The 19,419-nt window shown below is 37.6% G+C and overlaps 1 protein-coding gene across 4 annotated transcripts in view; it reads right to left on the bottom strand.

The window, feature by feature from the left end:
- The window catches only part of ZNF654 (zinc finger protein 654), a 125,004-nt gene that overhangs the window by 11,185 nt on the left and 94,400 nt on the right, over window positions 1-19,419 (bottom strand). For all 4 annotated transcript variants that reach the window (XM_036348110.1, XM_036348112.1, XM_036348114.1 and 1 more), the window contains one exon: window positions 1,643-1,784. In XM_036348110.1, coding sequence (XP_036204003.1) covers window positions 1,643-1,784 — 142 coding nt within the window. The remainder of the gene's footprint in view (window positions 1-1,642; window positions 1,785-19,419) is intronic.

Genomic DNA, 19,419 nt, shown 5'->3' with positions numbered 1-19,419 from the left:
TACAGCATTGTCTGTGCCTCTTTTCATAGCACGGAGGCATGTGAGTGACCCTATTCCATTAATAAAAACCTCTTTAGGACAGTAAAAAATTAAGCACATTTTTAATATTGACTTCATCTTTGAGAATTTTTCCTCTTATAATGTATTCTTAGGTTGACCAGACTTGTGAAAATTGTGAAAACAAGAAAGCTTTATGATAACTGGCTGAACTTCACCTATATTATAAACTTTCTTTAACAAAGTCTCTCAATTTTTTTATGCAAATGAGAATCATGTAAAAAAATACAGATACATCTTTATTTTTAGAAATGTTTTACAGGTGACTCTGATGCACTCTGAATGTTGGTAAGTATTCTATAGCATACTTTGGGGTTTTTTTCCCTCTTTTTTGGTATGGAGAGAGGTTAACTTTAACGATGCGATGCATTTGAATGACATTTCATAGCTATTAAAGCCGTTAGCAAAATAAATAGGAAACAAAACACACCTCTGATATAATGCTGCCAACTTTATATCATGGAAATATGATCACTACATGGTTTACATCTAATGAGTGATGTGATAAATGCATAAATATGTAAGAAAAATATATATTATTTAATGGATGCCTCCTTATACATTTAAAAGTAACCCACATAAAGATTTAGTTAAAATGTAGGGTAGTTCTGGCCAGTTTGACTCAGTGGATAGAGCGTTGGCCTGAGCATTGAAGGGTCCTGGGTTTGAATTCGGTCAAGGGCACAGCCTCAGTTGAGGGCTCAATCCCCAGCTCTGGTCGGGGCATGTGCAGGAAGCAGCCAATCAATATGTCTCTCTCACATCAATGTTTTTCTCTCTCTGTCTCTCCCCTTCTCTTCCAGTCTCTCTCAAAATCAATGGAAGTATATCCTTGGGTGAGGATTAACCCCCCCCCCAAAAAAAGTAGGGTAGCTTTATTTTTTCTATCTTTGTATTCAAAATTGTTAATAATTGAGGGGAAAAGTTAAGGGATTTTGCAGGATCTATTTTCATATCTACGTAAGTCATGTAGAATTGTACTCACTTGCAAGTGACCCATCAAAAACTTCAGAACTATTTTTAAAAACAGATAATGGATTTATACTATTACCTAAAATAAACACTTTAAAAATGTGTCCTTAAGTTCCAAAAATACCTCGTATTCATGGTTTCTTTTCACCTAAACACCAGACTTAAAACTATGAACTGTATTTTTAAAAAATATATTTTTATTGATTTCAGAGAGGAAGGGAGAAGGGAGAGATAAAAACATCAATAATGAGAGAGAATCATTGCCTGGCTGGTTCCTGCACGCCCCCTATTGGAGACCGAGCCTGCAACCCAGGCATGTGCCCTTGACTGGATTTGAACCAGGACCTTTCAGTCTGCAGGCCAATGCTCTATCCACTGAGCCTAACCTTCTAGGGCTGAGCTGTATTTCTTTAAAACAGTGAGCAGGTATTGCCTATAGATATATAAAGTCCGCCTGCAAATTAGTTAAAACTCTACAAAAGTGACAAACTTATTTAATTATATCCTCCTCTTCAAATTTATAATCAAATTAATTCTGTCATAAGACACTCAAGATTCAGTGAACTGTCATTTAAATTTCGTTTGAAATGAAGGGTAAATATATCCTATTTACCTCATCTTTAATGATTTTCATGAAAGGAAATATGACTCTCACATTAGTTGCTGTTCTTAAAAGCTGGTAGCATTGATCTACAAAAACTTGTTTTGAAGGATTAGACTTAAGCTGAAGTTTACTCCATATGAAAATCAACTCCCTGTAAATGAGAAAACAAGAGAAATATCAAAAATACAGTTGATTAAAATACAGACATGAGTTCTCTTTCACTGAGTCTATAGTGCCCTGGGATGTATACAGAGTGGGTATAAATGGATATTATGTTAAGCCCCAAACTACTTCTACCTGTATGAAACTAATAAAAACTTAGAGGTGGGGTGGTGTAAGGGGAGAACAGAAACTGATTTTGCAGTGGTAAGGAATGAACTTCAATCGTATGCTGACAAACCTAAGGTATCTCTAGTACTTGGTTAAAACAAATTCTAATTCCAATGTACCAATATTATGATACTTAAAAAGAATAAACTGTGGCCATTAATTAATACCCTGTTTGCAAATTTAGAAATCAGTGCTATAAGACTGTCTGCAAATACATGGTTCACATTTTTCATTTTCAACCTTTTAAGATATCAAAAATACTACACATTAAAAGTATATTATACTACTAATTCTGAAATGATCTATCTGCTCTTCCGTTAACACACAGTACCTTCAATATAGACAAGCTAGGGACCATTGAAAGTATTTCACAGGTAGTCTTTTGTAACATATGGCCAAGGTTATTAGGTGAAGTAGTGAGTTTTGAGGCAAAGGAAATCATAAGATATGCCAGTAATTGATATATTTGGGTATCACATTTTAACAAATTAGAATTCTTTAAAATATATCATTAAAGTTACATAGAGCATCATAATCTAATAAGTATTAAAATAACTGATGAAAATATGTGTTTTTTAAGTATGTACTTTGATCCGAGCATATACAACTATTAAATCTAATGGCAGCTTGAAGGTGTGCATAGTCTACTTATAGAGACCATACAGAAAACACAAAACAGAAAATGATGGCAAGTAACATTAGCAGTAAAACCAAAATTCCACCTCTACTTCATACTAACTGTGTGGGTATTCATAAGTTTTAGTCCACCGCTCACATTTTTTTTTTTTGCACATGTAGTCCTTTGAAAGCTCACTAAGTTTCACACCTTGCTCCCAAATCTCTAGTTCTGACTTTTTACCATTTTTTATGTCTCAGTATATTTCAATTAAGATTGCTCTCTATCGCCTTAACCCTGTCAGAACAAATAATATCCCTGTAAAAGATCTTTTCCTAGATCAGTCAGTAACACTAAACATTCCTCTAATCTACTTGTTCTAACCTGTTTATTTTTCACAGTCTTTACATTTCGATTACATTTTTTTTCTCAAAGCCATACCATTCTTTCTTAATGCTACTACCTTAGGCCCTTTAATTGTACACATATACAGGGCTGCTAAACTGATCTGTCTACACCTTCCAGAGCATTTTATTTAGTGCTTATTCTATACACTGGTTAATGTCAAGTGCAATGGAAACATTGGTTTTATAATCAGAAGCATCAGGATTTGAATCCAGGGCACTCTTCTAGATTGGTCTCCTCACAGTGACTTTGCTTCACTTATTCTCACTTTTGTTTATATTGAATACTCTACTTGGAAAGTATTTATTTCTAAAATGAGCTTATCTTTCAACATCCATATCAAATGCCTCTTCATCCTAAACTAAAGTGATAATTCAGAACATATTATATCCCTTTTACTATTTCATGCTTTTCATATACTTCCTTGCTTATATTCTATAGGTCCTATTTCTGCAACTACTAATACATTATAAATCTTCTCAGTGATACATTGTATTAAAGTATTGGCAAAAATGTGAGTTTGGAAATAGATTTAAATATCAATATACGCTACTTGGCATGGTATTACCCACTTTACACTGAGCCACCTTTTTCTGGCAATAACCCTAATATACAAGATTGGAACTCCAGTGGCCATGTCTCCTATGTGTCCTTCCTCAACCTCCTTAAGATATTAATTCAGGAATAGAAAACTGAATTTTCAACTCTGGAATGTTCTCAACTCTAAACTATGAAGCCTTGGGACTGTTGGCATTTCTTTTGGTCTGCAGTAAGAGAGACTGGAACCAAATGGCACAAAAGAGAAACAAATTTTTTTAAAAAACCTAGCCATCTCAGTGTCCCTGGTAGCACTTCCCTTTTGAGGACCAACTATATCCCTGTTCTTTTTGTGACTGATGTCATACCCCAGTATCTTTCCAATAAATACAGGCATACCTCATCTTTTTGCACTTTGTTTCACTGCAATTGACAGATGTTATGCTTTTCACCAATTGAAGACCCTCCACAAATAAAAGATTGTGACTTACTTTATTGCAGGGGTCCTCAAACTACGGCTCGCGGGCCACATGCAAATACAAATATTGTATTTGTTCCCGTTTTGTTTTTTTACTTCAAAATAAGATATGTGCAGTGTGCATAGGAATTTGTTCATAGTTTTTTTTTAAACTATAGTCCGGCCCTCCAACGGTCTGAGGGACAGTGAACTGGCCCCCTGTTTAAAAAGTTTGAGGACCCCTGCTTTATTGCAATGCTCACTGTATTGTGATGGCTAGAATCGAACCTGCAGTATGTCCGAGGTATGCCTATACCAGGGGTGGGCAACACCTGGCACGCGTGCCAAACATGGCATGCCAGTAATTTTTGCTGGCACGCGAAACCCTCTCTTACAATCTTCCATTTACAATTTTTTTCTTAATATCGACATTTTTATTTTTCAGATAAATTCAGTATAGGTGCATCTTAGATAAATAAATAATTTTACATAACAAGCTATCTTAAAGACCATAGACATGGATTGATGAGAGAGGGGAAGAGCAATTTCAATAGTGTCGAAAACGAACTATTGAGGACTTGGAATACCATTCCAGAAATTTTTTTCTGTTTAAAAAACTTTGCAACAGCGTTACTCTCCATGTTTTCATCCACATACTCTTGTGAATCTTTGTTTTCAGTGATGAATTTTGTTAAGTCTCGTAATAGGAGTAGCCTGACGGATGAAAGTAGTAGCTCGTGCATATCTCTGAAGGTCACAAAATATAAACTTGATGTAAAATCTCTGTCATCAGTGATGCAGCAGCAAAAGTCCCACTAATAATATCAAATGGAGTCATAAAGTTTTCTGTCAGACTATCAGTGTACATGTATACATTAAAAAATAAATGTATTTTTCATCTTCATATACTGTGTTTTTGTCGCTCGAATGAATTTTATTATTTCTTCAAGGTTCTTCACATACGTACACCTTAAGAGATATCAAGTACGCATAACATGTTCTCAAAAAATTAGGGTTGGCACGCAGAAAAATTTTGAGTCAGAGATTTTGCTGATTTTGGCACGCACTCACAAAAAGGTTGCCCACCCCTGGCCTATACTATATTTTCCCTAAACTAGTTAGGATGCTATCATTTGCAGATTGACTAGTTTAATTCCAACCTCACTTTGTTACTAGCTGTGAGACTTTCATCTCTTTAATCCACTTTATGTATAAGTTTTCTTATACAGTGGGGCCTTGACTTACGAGTTTTAATTCGTTCCGTGACGGAGCTCGTTACTCAAATTACTCGTATGTCAAATCAGTTTTCACCATTACAATGAATTGAATGCTGGGCTGATGTTGTGGCGTTCACTGTGACGTTCACTGCACCAACTAGCGGTGGGATATCTGAAGCTGGCTCGTAACCTGAATTTTAGCTCGCAACTCAAAGCAAAAAATCGGCCGAGAGACGGCTCGTATCTCGAAAAACTCGTTAGTCGGGACACTCATAAGTCAAGGTCCCACTGTACATAAAAAGAATTAAGAGATATTAAGCGAAAACACCTCGGTAATATGTCTGGTATATACTGATGTTTAATAAATCACTAGTTTCTTCTATTCTTTCCTTGTCTTTATAATCTTAATATACCAAGCAATGAAATTTGTTCACTAAATATTTGTTAATGATCTGAAAAAAATTATATTCCTAAATGTTAAACACATTTAGAATAAGCCTCTTGAGGGAATATATTAAAGGAAAATGTAGACATGGAATGAGATAAAAGATGATGGTGGACATTCCGAGTAAAGGGCATATTATGAACAGAGGAATATGGATGGTAGGAAGTGTTTAAAAAGATGTGGCGTTTCTCTGCAACAGATTTAAAGACAAAAAATGGTATTTGGAAATTTTGGGAAAGTATTTCATTCAATATTATACAAATAAATGTTTAACATTATAGAAATGTATATATTCTCCAACTTATTCCAAAAAATAATTTGAGCCTCCTTAGAAAGACATTCTCAAGGCACAATATTATTTTTTTCTCTTTCTGAAGAGAGAGATCTCTTTGTTTCTGTTAACTCAGAAGGAAACTTTGTAAACAAAATGTAATACTAAGACCTTGATAAATTTGCCAGGAGAGAGCTACCAATATGGATTTTTGCTTTCTAGCAAGCAAAGTAGAAAACTAAAATATGGTTACAAAGCTCCATTCTGGCTGAATTTACAAAAGGAGTCTCAGGTTTTATGTGTACACTGGGTTTTGAAGGAAAACACGAATAAAAAACCAAACACACTAAAAACCACTAGTAGTCTTTGTGAAGACCAACGGGAATATTTTAATGAGGCTTACTTATTTTTTTTTTTTCTTCAGACATAAGGTCCTTTAGAAAACACAGCACCAATTTGGCACTTTTACCAGGTAGCAAGTACTAATAAAATAATCAAGTTATCTAGTTGCAGAGAATAGGCTATAATAGGTTCCACAATCATCTTTATAACATAGATTTTTTTTCCATACTTGACTCATTTATATAAGTAATGTTTACTAGCAGAGGCTGTGAGTCAGGCTACCTTGGTTTGTATTCTGGCTTTATTACCAACTACTTGAATATCTTGAGTATAATATTATCTACCCCATAAAGTTGTTGAAATGAGATTTACAGCAAAGATTATAGGAAGCACTCGGCAACTATTAGCAGCTGCTATTACTATATTATTATTATTATTTAGTAATGGTAAGATATAGGGTTAGTAGCTTATTCCACTAGCTTGAGATACAACAAAACTGGACTATGGATCAGGTTCTTTCCTTAAAGAGTGGAGATAAAGGGTAAGCAAGTTCATAGGGAAGGACAAGATGAAAGAGACAACAGAGACTTTATAGGATGGAAAGATTCCTGCTCTTCAAGTTACAATGAAAATCAACTTTTAGAAGGAAAATGGAGCTCAGCATTAAGAAATATAGAGGAGGGGGATCCAAGATGGCTGCCAACGGGACGGCAGTCTGCAAGATAGTGTGTGAGTGAGAGAAGGAAAGGCGAGTGTGGATGCACGGGAAGTGTCTATATTTGTAAGTGAGGGGCAGCTATATTCCAAGGAATTGTTGGGGACTGCCGACGGGGCTCCCCTGACCAGGCAGCCTCTAGTGCTGCTGAAATCTCTCCTGGAGCTGCCGGCTCTGCGGCAGAGACCATGCCATCTTGTAGGGGAGACTGGCGGTGATCTGAAGCCCAACCTCACCTTCAACCCGGGAGACCTCAGATACCTCCCGGGACCCTCAGCCACACCAGCCAGGGAAGAGCTGCCTCAGCTGCGAACCCAGGAAAACCAAAACTCCATCCTCCCTGACCACCGGCGCCTAGAAAGTCTGTACAGGAGGAGACAAAGCAGCGCGAATATGCGGACGAGCCCTGCGCCTTCTCACAGAGCAGATAGAAGGAACAGCTGAATCGATTACATCCACCAGAATTGGTGAATTAAATATAGCTGTTGAGGCAATGGGTGGACAGAAAGGTCAGATATCACCGAGGGAAAGGTGAGAGGTGGGATCCAGGCTGGAGGGAGAAACGTGTGCAAAACGCACCTAGCGGGAAATAGAGTTTCAGAGGAAGACTGCGCCCCACGAAATCCGCGGCTGTTGGGGTCAGTGTACCCCTCGAATGTGGAAGGGGGCCCACGGGGCTACTGGAAGAAGGGGACTATAGAAATTAACCCACAGCAGGGCTGGGCCCAGAAAGGCAGCCTGAAGTTCTATCACTATACCGGCTGCCGAGTGCCAGGGGAAAAAAGAGGCGAGTCTGCGTGCATCCTGTGGCTTTTTTTGTTTTTCTTTTTCTTTTTAAATCCTTGCTTTTGATTGCTAAGTCCAGTATATAGGATGATCCAATTAAAAAACACTGAGACTGCAGGGGAAAGCTGTTTTTGTGGAACCTGGGTGGGGTTCAGAGTAGGGAGAGACGAGCAGAAAACCAGCTCTAGGGCAGTCTATATCCCCAACCCAGTAGTGAGTGCTGCAGGGGAAGAAATCTAACCACTGGGCAGGGGAGGGGACTTTTATCACCAGATATCAATACAGAAACACTGCCACCCAGGGGTTGTATCAGAAATTGACTCTTGTGTAAATACAACTAAAGGTAGGCTGAGAAACAAGGAAACCCTGAGCGCCTGAAAACAGACTGCTTATGACACAGAGGAGTGGTGGAGTGCAGGGAACTTCAATACTGTGCTGTCTACCTGACAGCAAACAGACCTGCCAAGCAGAACAGTAGAGAATTGAATGACCTTCACTACTTCACACTTTTACTTTTTATCTTTTACTTGAGAAAATAAATTTTTCTTTTTCTCACTGATTTTACCTTTTACATTATATTTTTATTTTTAATTATTATTATTACTACTAGTACTTTACCTTTTTTTAGTTTTATTTTTTCTTTATCTTATTTTGGGATTAGTGTTCTACATTCTATTTTTATTTTTCCTTTAGTATTACTTTACTCTATCTCAGTTTTTCCTTTATGTTAACACTCTCTTCCTCACTTCCCCCTTTTGTCCTGTTTCTCTTACCATGTTCCTGCTTTAGTTTTCCTCTATCTTCTCTCTATACTCCCTGTTAAAAATTGATCTTACTCATATATCTAATTTCTGCTCCCCTGCTCCAAGTCCATACATACTTTTGTCTTCTCTTTCTTCACTATCCAAATTTTCTTTCTCTTTCTTTTTTTTTTCTTTTGCCTTTTTCTTTCTATCTGTCTTGGTGTTGTTTAATTGTTGATTAATTTGAATTCAATTGCTTGTTTTATTCTCTCTTTTTTTTAACTTCTGTTTTTCCTCACCTCAATGATTCTCCTCTTCTACTAATAGCTTAACAAATTCCAATGACAAACTCAGGCCTATCTACTTTCTATTCTCCTTTTCCAATAGTAAACGAATACATAAATAGATTAAAGAGAGGGAAAAGTATATATATATAGTGTGTGTGTATATATATACTTTAATATACATTTCCTTTTCTTTTTTTGTATTTAGTTTTCTACTTTTTTTCTTACACTCATTCTCTATCTACCTCCTCTATACTGAATTGTGGCTATTTCCCCATTCATTAAATTCCTTGACCTTACCTTCTGGAAATAAGCTCTGCTTCCACAGATTCATCTGGGTGTTTGTTGTTTAAAGATTTGTAGTTTACATATTTTGGATTAGTTGTTGTATATAGTTTGCATTCAGCTCTGTGTGTTTGTTGTTTGCATTTTTTTGGATTAGTTGTTTTATTGGAGTTTTCTCCCCATATGCATATATTTTTCCCCCGTTCTTTTTTCTTCTCTTTCTTTTCTCTCTTACATTTTTTCCTTTCCTCAATATCATTTCTGCACTCTTTTCTATCCCCTCACTCTCTTATCTCTGCTGGACACCTTTATTTGGATTTATTAGTATCGTGAATACATTTGTCTTTGGTGCCCTGTGCGTTGTGTCTTGTTGTGTTGTAGTTTTTGCATTTAATTCAATGCAGGACAGAGAGAACTACATAACCAGACATCCAGAGAGGAGCTATCATGGGGAGACAAAGAAACAGCCCACATACGAAAGAAAAGGAAGAATCACCAGAAAAGGAAGTACCTAAAATGGAGGCAAGCAACATGTCAAAAAGAATTCAGAGCAATGGTCATAAGGTCACTGAAAAGGATGGATGACAAATTTCACATGTGTAAGAACCAAGAAGAAATGAAGAACTAAGAAGAAATGAAAAATGATATCACTGCAATAAAGAACTCAATAGAAAGCATCAACAGTAGACTAGAGAAGCTGTGGGCCACATCAGTGAGCTAGAAGACAAGGTTGGAAAAAATACACAAGCAGAGTAGCATCTAGGACAGTGATGGCGAACCTTTTGAGCTCGGCGTGTCAGCATTTTGAAACCCTAACTTAACTCTAGTGCCGTGTCACATATAAAAATTTTTTGATATTTGCAACCATAGTAAAACAAAGATTTATATTTTTGATATTTATTTTATATATTTCAATGCCATTTAACAAGAAAAATCAACCAAAAAAATGAGTTCACGTGTCACCTCTGACACGCATGTCATAGGTTTGCCATCAATGACCTAGGAAAATACTTAAAAAACAGGAGGAGAGCCTAAGGGAACTTTGGGACAATATGAAATGAAACAACATTTGCATGATTCGGGTCCCAGAAGGAGAGGGAACTGAGCAAGGAATAGAAAACCTGTTTGAAGAAATAATGACAGAAAACTTCCCTGATATAGGGAAGAAAAAACTCACACAACCAAGAAGCTCACAGAGTCCCAAACAAGAAGAACCCCAAAAGACCAACACAAGACACATTATAATTAAAGTGGCAAACACCAACAACAAAGAATCTTAAAGGATGCCAGAGAGAGAGACAGAAAGTTACCTACTAAGGATCCCCCTTCAGACTAGAGACTGATTTCTCAACAGAAACACATCAGGCCAGAAGGGAATAATAGAATGAAATATACAAAAGTCATGCAAAGGAAGGAACTGAATCCAAGAATACTGTACCCAGCAAGGCTATCAATCAAAATTGAGGGTGAAATCAGTAGCTTCACAAGCAAAATAGGACTAAGGGAGTTTATTACCACCAAACCAGCAATGCAAGAAATGCTAAAGGGTCTTCTGTAAAAAGAAGAAATAGGAAGGGAAGAAGGAACACAGACATAAAGAATAAAAATGGTGACAAACAAATACCTATCATTAATAATTTTGGGTTAAATGCCCCAATCAAAAGACATAGGGTAGCTAAGTGGATAAGCAAACATGATCCATATATCTGCTGTATACAGGAAACCCAGCTTAGAACAAAGGACTCACACAGACTGATGGTGAAGGGATGGAAAAAGGTTTTTCAGGCAAATGCAAATGAAAAAATAGCTGGGGTAGCAATACTTATATCCGACAAATTAGACCTCAAAGTGAAGGCCATAACAAGAAATAAGGAAGGCCACTTCATAATACTGAAGGGAGAAATTCAACGAGAAGATATAACTCGGGTAAACATATATGCACCCAATACAGGAGCACCCAAATACATAAACTTCTGGAGGATATCAAGGGAGAGACTGACAGCAATACAGTCATAGTAGGGGACTTTAATACCCCACTAACACCCCTGGACAAATCCTCTAACAAAAAATCAGCAAAGAAACAGCAATCCTAAATGACTCACTAGATCAGATGGAATTAATTGATATCTTCAGAACATTTCACCGAAAGCCACAGAATGTACATTCTTCTCAAGTGCACATGGGTCATTTTCAAAGACAGACCACATATTGGGACACAGACAAAGTCTCTTCAAATTCAAGAAATTAGAAATCATATCAATCATCTTCTCAGATCACAAGGGAAAAAACTACAAATCAACTACCATAAAAACAATTAAATCAAATACCTGGAGGCTAAATAGCATGCTACTAAACAATGACTGTGTTACCAAAGAGATCAAAGAAGAAATAAAAAGCATCATGGCAACAAATGATAATGAAAACACAACAATCCCAAATCTGTGGGACACAGTGAAAGCAGTCTTGAGAGGGAAGTTCATAGCTCTACATGCCTATCTAAAAAAAACAAGAAACAATGGTAATAAATTATCTAAACATACAACTCAAAGTTAGAAACAAGAAAAGCCCAGCATAAGCAGAAGGAGTGAAATAATAAAGATCAGAGCGAGGATAACATATAGACAAAAAAAAAAAAAAAAAAATACAAAAGATCAGCAAAACCAACAGCTGGTTCTTTGAAAGGATAAACAAGATTGATGAACCTCTAGCCAGGCTCACCAAGAAGCAAAGAGAGAGGACCCAAATAAACAAAATCAGAAATGAAACAGGTGAACTAACAACCAATCCCACAGAAATACAAACGGTTATGAAAAAATACTTTGAACAACTCTATTCCAACAAAATGGACAACCTAGATGAGATGGACATATTCTTAGAAAAGTACAAGCTCCCAAAACTCAATCAGGAAGAAACAAAAAACCTGAATAGGCTGATAACTATGAAAGAAATTGAAGCAGCGATAAAAAAATCTTTCAGCAAACAAAAGCCCTGGTGCGGACAGCTTTACAGGGGAGTTCTACCAAGCATTCAAAGAACTAAAACCTATTGTCAGACTATTCAAAAAAATTCAAGAGGAAGGCACACTTCCAAGCTCTTCCTATGAAGCCAGCATTAGCCTAATCACAAAACCAGTTAAAGACACCACAAAAAAAAAAAAAAAAAAAGAGAGAGAGAGAACTACAGGCCAATATCCTTGATGAATAAAAATGCTAAAATCCTCAACAAAATTCTAGCAAATTGGATTCAGCATTACATTAGAAAGATCATACACCATGACCAAGTGGGATTTATTCCGGGGATGCAAGGATGGTACAGTATTCGCAAATCAATAAATATGATACATCACATAAAGAAACTCAGAGACAAAAATCACATAATCATATCAATCAATACAGAAAAAGCATTTTACAAAATCCAACACCCTTTCTTGATAAAAACTCTCAGCAAAGTGGGAATAGAGGGATCATACCTCAATATAATAAAAGCCTTATATGACAAACCTACAGCCAACATCATACTCAAGGGCAAAAACTAAACACATTTCCCCTAAGAACAGGAATAAGACAGGGATGCCCACTTTCACCACTCCTGTTCGATATAGCACTGGAAGTGCTAGCCACAGCAATCAGACAAGAAGAAGAAATAAAAGGCATCCAAATTGGAAAAGAAGAAGAAAAATGTCCTTATTCACAGATGACATGATACTATACATAGAAAACCCCAAAGACTTCATCAAAAAACTACTAGACTTAATAAATGAATTTGGCAATATAGCAGGATACAAAATTAACACCCAGAAATTTATGGCCTTTTTATACACCAATAATGAACTCACAGAAAGAGAAACGAAAAGAAAAAAAATCCCATTTACCATTGCACCAAAAAATTAAGATACCTAGGAATAAACTTAACTAAGGATGTAAAGACCTGTACTCGGAAAACTTCAGGATATTGAAAAAAGAGACAGAGGAAGACATAAACATGGTATGTTCATGGATTGGTAGAATCAACATCATTAAAATGTCCATACTACAAAAAGCAATCTACAGATTCAATGCAATCCCCATTAATATACCAATGGCATATTTCAAAGATCTAGAACAAACTCTCCAAAAATTCATCTGGGATAAAAAAAGACCCCAAATAGCTGCAGCAAGCCAGAAAAAGAAGATCAAAGTTGGAGGGATCAAGCTATATTACCAAACCATGGTTCTCAAAATTGCCTGTTACTGACACAAGAACAGACATATAGACCAATGGAACAGAACAGAGAACCCAGAAATCGACCCAAGCCATTATGCTCAATATTTGACAAAGGAGGCAAGAACATACAATGGAGTCAAAACAGTCTCTTTAATAAATGTGTTGGGAAAATTGGACAGATACATGCACAAAAATGAAACTATTCCACCTACTTACACCATACACAAAAATAAATTCAAAATGGCTAAAGGACTTGAATGTAAGATAGGAAACCATACAAATTCTACAAGACTCCATAGGCAGCAAAATAGCAGACATATGTTGTAGCAATATTTTTATAGACAAAGCTCCTAGGGCAATGGAAACTAAGGAGAAAATAAACAAATGGGACTACATCAAAATAAAAAGCTTCTGCACAGCAAAAGAAACCATCAACAAAACAACAAGAAAGCCCACTGGACGGGAGAACATATTTGCCAATGTTATTTCAGATAAGAGTTTAATTTCCAACATTTACAGAGAACTCATACAACTTAACAAAAGGAAAATAATTGATCCAATCAAAAATTGGTCAAAGGATCTAAATAGACCCTTTTTGAAAGAGGACATATAGAAGGCCCAGACACATATGAAAACATGTTCAAAGTCACTAATCATCCAAGAGATGCAAATCAAAACAACAATCAGATACCATCTCACAGCTGTCAGAATGGCTATTATCAACAAATCAACAAACGACTGGTGCTGGCGAGGATGTGGAGAAAAAGGAACCCTCGTGCACTGCTGGTGGGAATGCAGACTGGTGCAGCCACTGTGGAAGACAGTATGGCGTTTCCTCAAAAAGTTAAAAATGGAACTCCCATTTGACCAAATAACCCCAGTTCTAGGACTATATCCCAAGAAACCAGAAACACCAATCAGAAAGGATGCATGCACCCCTATGTTCATAGCACAATTTACAATAGCTAAGATTTGGAAGCAGCGTAAGTGCCCATCAGCAGATGAGTGGATTAAAAAACTGTGGTACATTTACACAATGGAATACTATGCCGCTATAAAAAAGAAGGAACTTTTACCATTTGCAACAACATGGATGGAACTGGAGAGCATTATGCTAAGTGAAATTAAACAGTTGGAGAAAGATAAATATCACATGATCTCACTCATATGTGGGATATAATGATCAACATAATTTGATGAACAAGAATAGATCAATCTAGAGACAAATGGTAGGGGAGGGGAGTTAGAAAGCAACTAAAGGACTTATGTGCATGCATATTAGCATAACCAATGGACACAGACACTGGGGCAGTTGGGGCATGGGTGTGGGGGGAAGGTCAATTGAGGAAAAAAGGAGACATATGTAAAACTTCAGACAATAAAAAAAAAAAAATAGAGGAGAGGTAGAAGAAATGAGGGCAGACTATGAGAACTCAGCCTACTCAGAAGAAAGGACCAAGAAGTAGGCTAAAGATTCCTTTCCAGTTAGGCAGCTGGAAGTTGCATTTCGCAGCTCTATTCTTGGAGGGTGATAACGGCCAGGAGTGGGAAGGATAGGTCCTGTTCTATTTTTAATTTCCTTCCTTAAAGAGTAGAAATTGGTTAGCCAAGAAAATAAGTAAAATGTTTTCCTCTCTGTTGTTGTTTACACAATTCCAATTTACTTAACAATATGAAAAGACTGAAGACATCCTGTTTAGATAGTTTAATAAAGCCAAGGGCAAAGAACATGCCTATCCTCATAGGAAGCAATCTATAATAATAAAAACATAATATATTAATAAGACTGGACAGCCCAACGATCTTCTGGACATCTTTCCGGATGATCTTCTGGAAGAAGCAGGGGCTGTGAGGGCCAAGGAAGCCACTGCAGCTGCAAGGGCCAAGCCCCTTGCACGAATTTTGTGCATCGGGCTTCTAATCCTATCTAATAATAGACAAACAGGGTAACTGACCATACCTTCGCTACGCCTCCTATTGGCTAATCAGCACAATATGCAAATTAACCGCCAACAAAGATGACAGTTAATTTGCATATGGCCCAAAGCTGTGGAGCGAAGACTGAAGGTGGCTCTGGCCGGAGCAGTGAAGGCTTTGAAGGCAGCTCCGGCCGGAGCCAAGGCCTGGGTCCTGGGTGCTGGGGGAAAACTGGTGCTGGCAGCCAGGGGAAGGGAAGGCCTATTGCATGAATCTTTTCGTGCAACAGGCCTCTAGTCTACTATAATAGTCATGACTATATTCTGTTTTGGAATACTACTTATCAAGAAATGATACTTAAGTGTATTTGAAATTCCAACTTACCAGGAAAACTTTTGAATAAAAACTTACATAATCTAACTAAAGTATTCTCTCCTAGAAGATAATCCACTAGTTTTTAGACACAGTTCTGTTACTAATGACCTATTTATCTCTTATTCTGAAGATTTTAATCTGTAAAACAAGAATATTAAATGAGTTTAGCTTAAATCCCCCTTTGAGCTATTGTTTTAAATATTTAAAATTCAAAAGCATTGATAAAAAATGTTTATAGCCCATATCATTTCAGATTATTATATTCAGCAAATGAAATCTAGTTTTTCCTTCAAAATTAATGAAATGTCAAAGTGTTAAAGTTTGTGTGTATGTGTGTTGAGGGAGCGGGACAGAAGTTATTAGAATCTTTTATAATAATTATTCATGGTTTCACCTAACACTACTCTAAGAGTAGGTCCTAAAAACACTCATAATACGTTCTAAGTTACATATCCTACTAATAACTTTTAAGTAATTCTTAAAATGTTTTTTTGAAACTAATACACAATACCATTTACATTAGTACCTAAGAAACAAAATACTTAGTTAAAAATTAAACAAATAGGCACAAAATTTGTGAGGAAAACTACACAACTCAGGTGAATTTAATCAACTAAATAAAAGGAGAGATATTTCCAGGATAGAAAGACACAATATTGAGAAGAAGAGCTGAACCAGCAAGAATGTAGGTGTAGATAAACATGCTCCCAAGAATAAGCTGGAATTACAACTGAAATATAGAAAGGCTTCCTGAATAATCAACGGAAAACTCACCCTGTTACCCAAGGACCGAAGGAGGAGACTGCATAGAGATTGGTAGGAGGGGCGGATGGCAACTGAAGTCCCAAAGAGATATTTCAGCTGGGGGCTGGGGTGGGGGTGGGGGGGTGAGGAGTGCCTCTGGGATCTAATCCCAAAGCTGGGCTCCCCAGCAGAGAACACCAAACTGAGGAGGGTACCCACATACCATCTAGCTGTGAAAATCGGTGGGGTGCTGTCTGCCAGGGAGTGGCGTTTTCAATCGGGAGGAAGTCGCAGACTCTGAGCTCCAGATCCGGGCACGCCTTTAGGACCCAGACTCAAACGGGCGAAGCGGGACTGTCTGGCTTCGGTCGGAACTCGAAGGCAGCTTTTTCTCCGAGGTTTGCAGCGGTTGTGGGACTCTGAGAGGCAGAGCCCCTGGGGACAGGACTGAGAGCAGCCATAACTGCTCGCTCCAGCCCACCCTGTTGAGACCCGCCCCGCCCAAGCCCTGCACAGAGGCATTTGCTGGATAGCCTCAGGCAAAGGCTAGATTAGCACCTCCCTAGAGGACAGAAGTTCTCTCACTGCAGACACAGCCGATTCTCACAGCCAGTTGGCCTGGAGGTCAAATCCCCGCCAGTGATACCTACAACAATCTAGGCTTAACTACAACAAGACTGCGCATAAAGACCACTAGGGGTTGCACCAAGAAAGCATAAAAAATGCGGAGACAAAGAAACAGGACGCAGATGTAAGAAATGGAAGATATAGAGCGCAAAACCACACTTTTAAGGTCTTTCAATAATTTTCTAAACAAATCAACAAACGACAAGTGCTGGAGAGGATGTGGAGAAAAAGGAACACTTGTGCACTGCTGGTGGAAATGCAGACTGGTGCAGCCACTATGGAAGACAGTATGGAGTTTCCTTAAAAAACTGAAAATGGAACTCCCATTTGACCCTGTGATCCTACTTCTAGGAATATATCCCAAGAAACCAGAAACACCAATCAGAAAGGATATATGCACCCCTATGTTCATAGCAGCACAATTCACCATAGCTAAGATCTGGAAACAGCCTAAGTGCCTGTCAGTAGATGAATGGATTAGAAAACTGTGGTACATCTACACGATGGAATACTATGCTGCTCTAAAAAGGAAAGAACTCTTACCATTTGCAACGTCATGGATGGAACTGGAGAGCATTATGCTAAGTGAAATAAGCCAGTCAATAAAGGAAAAATACCACATGATCTCACTCATTCATGGATAATAGAGACCATTATAAACTTTTGAACAATAATAGATACAGAGGCAGAGCTGCCTCAAACAGATTGTCAACCTGCAGCGGGAAGGCCGGGGAGGGTTGGGGGGCAGGAGGTAAGGGGGTAAGAGATCAACTAAAGGACTTGTATGCATGCATATAAGCATAACCAATGGACATAAGACACTGGGGGATAGGGGAGGCTAGGGGACTGTCTAGGGCGGGGGGATAAAATGGACTCATATGTAATACCCTTTGTAATACTTTAAGCAATTAAAAAAACAACAACAAACTGCCGATAAATGTAGTGAGATCCTCAAGAAATCTAATGAGACCCTCAATGTTGTGATAAAGAACCAACTAGAAATTAAGCATACACTGACTGAAATAAAAAATATTATACAGACACCCAACAGCAGAACAGAGGAGCGCAAGAATCAAGTCAAAGAATTGAAATGTGAAGAAGCAAAAAACACCCAACCGGAAAAGCAAAATGAAAAAGGAATCCGAAAATACGAAGATAGTGTAAGGAGCCTCTGGGACAGCTTCAAGCGTACCAACATCAGAATTATAGGGGTGCCAGAAGATGAGAGAGCAAGATATTGAAAACCTATTTGAAGAAATAATGACAGAAAACTTCCCCCACCTGGTGAAAGAAATAGACTTACAGGTCCAAGAAGCACAGAGAACCCCAAACAAAAGGAATCCAAAGAGGACCACACCAAGACACATCATAATTAAAATGCCAAGACCAAAAGACAAAGAGAGAATCTTAAAAGCAGCAAGAGAAAGAAACTCAGTTACCTACAAGGGAATACCCATACGACTGTCAGCTGATTTCTCAACAGAAACTTTGCAGGCCAGAAGGGAGTGGCAAGAAATATTCAAAGTGATGAATGCCAAGAACCTACAACCAAGATTACTTTATCCAGCAAAGCTATCATTCAGAATTGAAGGTCAGATAAAGAGCTTCACAGATAAGGAAAAGCTAAAGGAGTTCATCACCACCAAACCAGGATTATATGAAATGCTGAAAGGTATCCTTTAAGAAGAGGAAGAGGAAGAAAAAGGTAAAGATACAAATTATGAACAACAAATACGCATCTATCAACAAGTGAATCTAAGAATCAAGTGAATAAATAATCTGATGGACAGAATGAACTGGTGATTATAATAGAATCAGGGACATAGAAAGGGAATGGACTGACTATTCTTGGGGGGAGGAAAGGGGTGTGGGAGATGCGGGAAGAGACTGGACAAAAATCGTGCACCTATGGATGAGGACAGTGGGTGGGGAGTGAGGGCTGAGGGTGGGGTGGGAACTGGGAGGAGGGGAGTTATGGGGGGGAAAAGAGGAACAAATGTAATAATCTGAACAATAAAGATTTAATTAAAAAAAAAAAAAAGACACAATATTATCAAAATGTTGTTTCTTCCCAACTTGATCTCTAGATTTAATGCAATCTTGATCAAAATCCCAGCAGGTCATTTTATGGATATTGACAAACTGATTCTAAAGTTTATATGGAGAAGCAAAAGATCCAGAATAGCCAAAATAAAATTGAAGAATAGCAAAGTTGGAGGATTAATCTATCTATCTTCAAGTTTTACTATAAAGCTAAAGTAATGAGGACACTGTTGTATTGTGAAAGAATAAATAGATCAATGGAACAGAATACAGAGCCCTGACATAGACCCACATAAATATAGTCAATTGATCTTAAACAAAGGAACAAAGGCAATAGAATGGAGCAAAGGTAGTCTCTTCAACAGATGATGCTAGAACTGGACATCCACATGAAAAATAATGAATCTAGACACAGACCTTATAACTTTCATGAATAATAACTCA

This window comes from Myotis myotis, unplaced genomic scaffold (genome assembly GCF_014108235.1).
Source record: "Myotis myotis isolate mMyoMyo1 unplaced genomic scaffold, mMyoMyo1.p scaffold_m19_p_2, whole genome shotgun sequence".
In the NCBI taxonomy this organism is placed as follows: Eukaryota; Metazoa; Chordata; class Mammalia; order Chiroptera; family Vespertilionidae; genus Myotis; species Myotis myotis.
The sequence above is the reverse complement of the archived record's forward strand: the minus strand, read 5'-3'. Positions and strand labels throughout refer to the sequence as shown.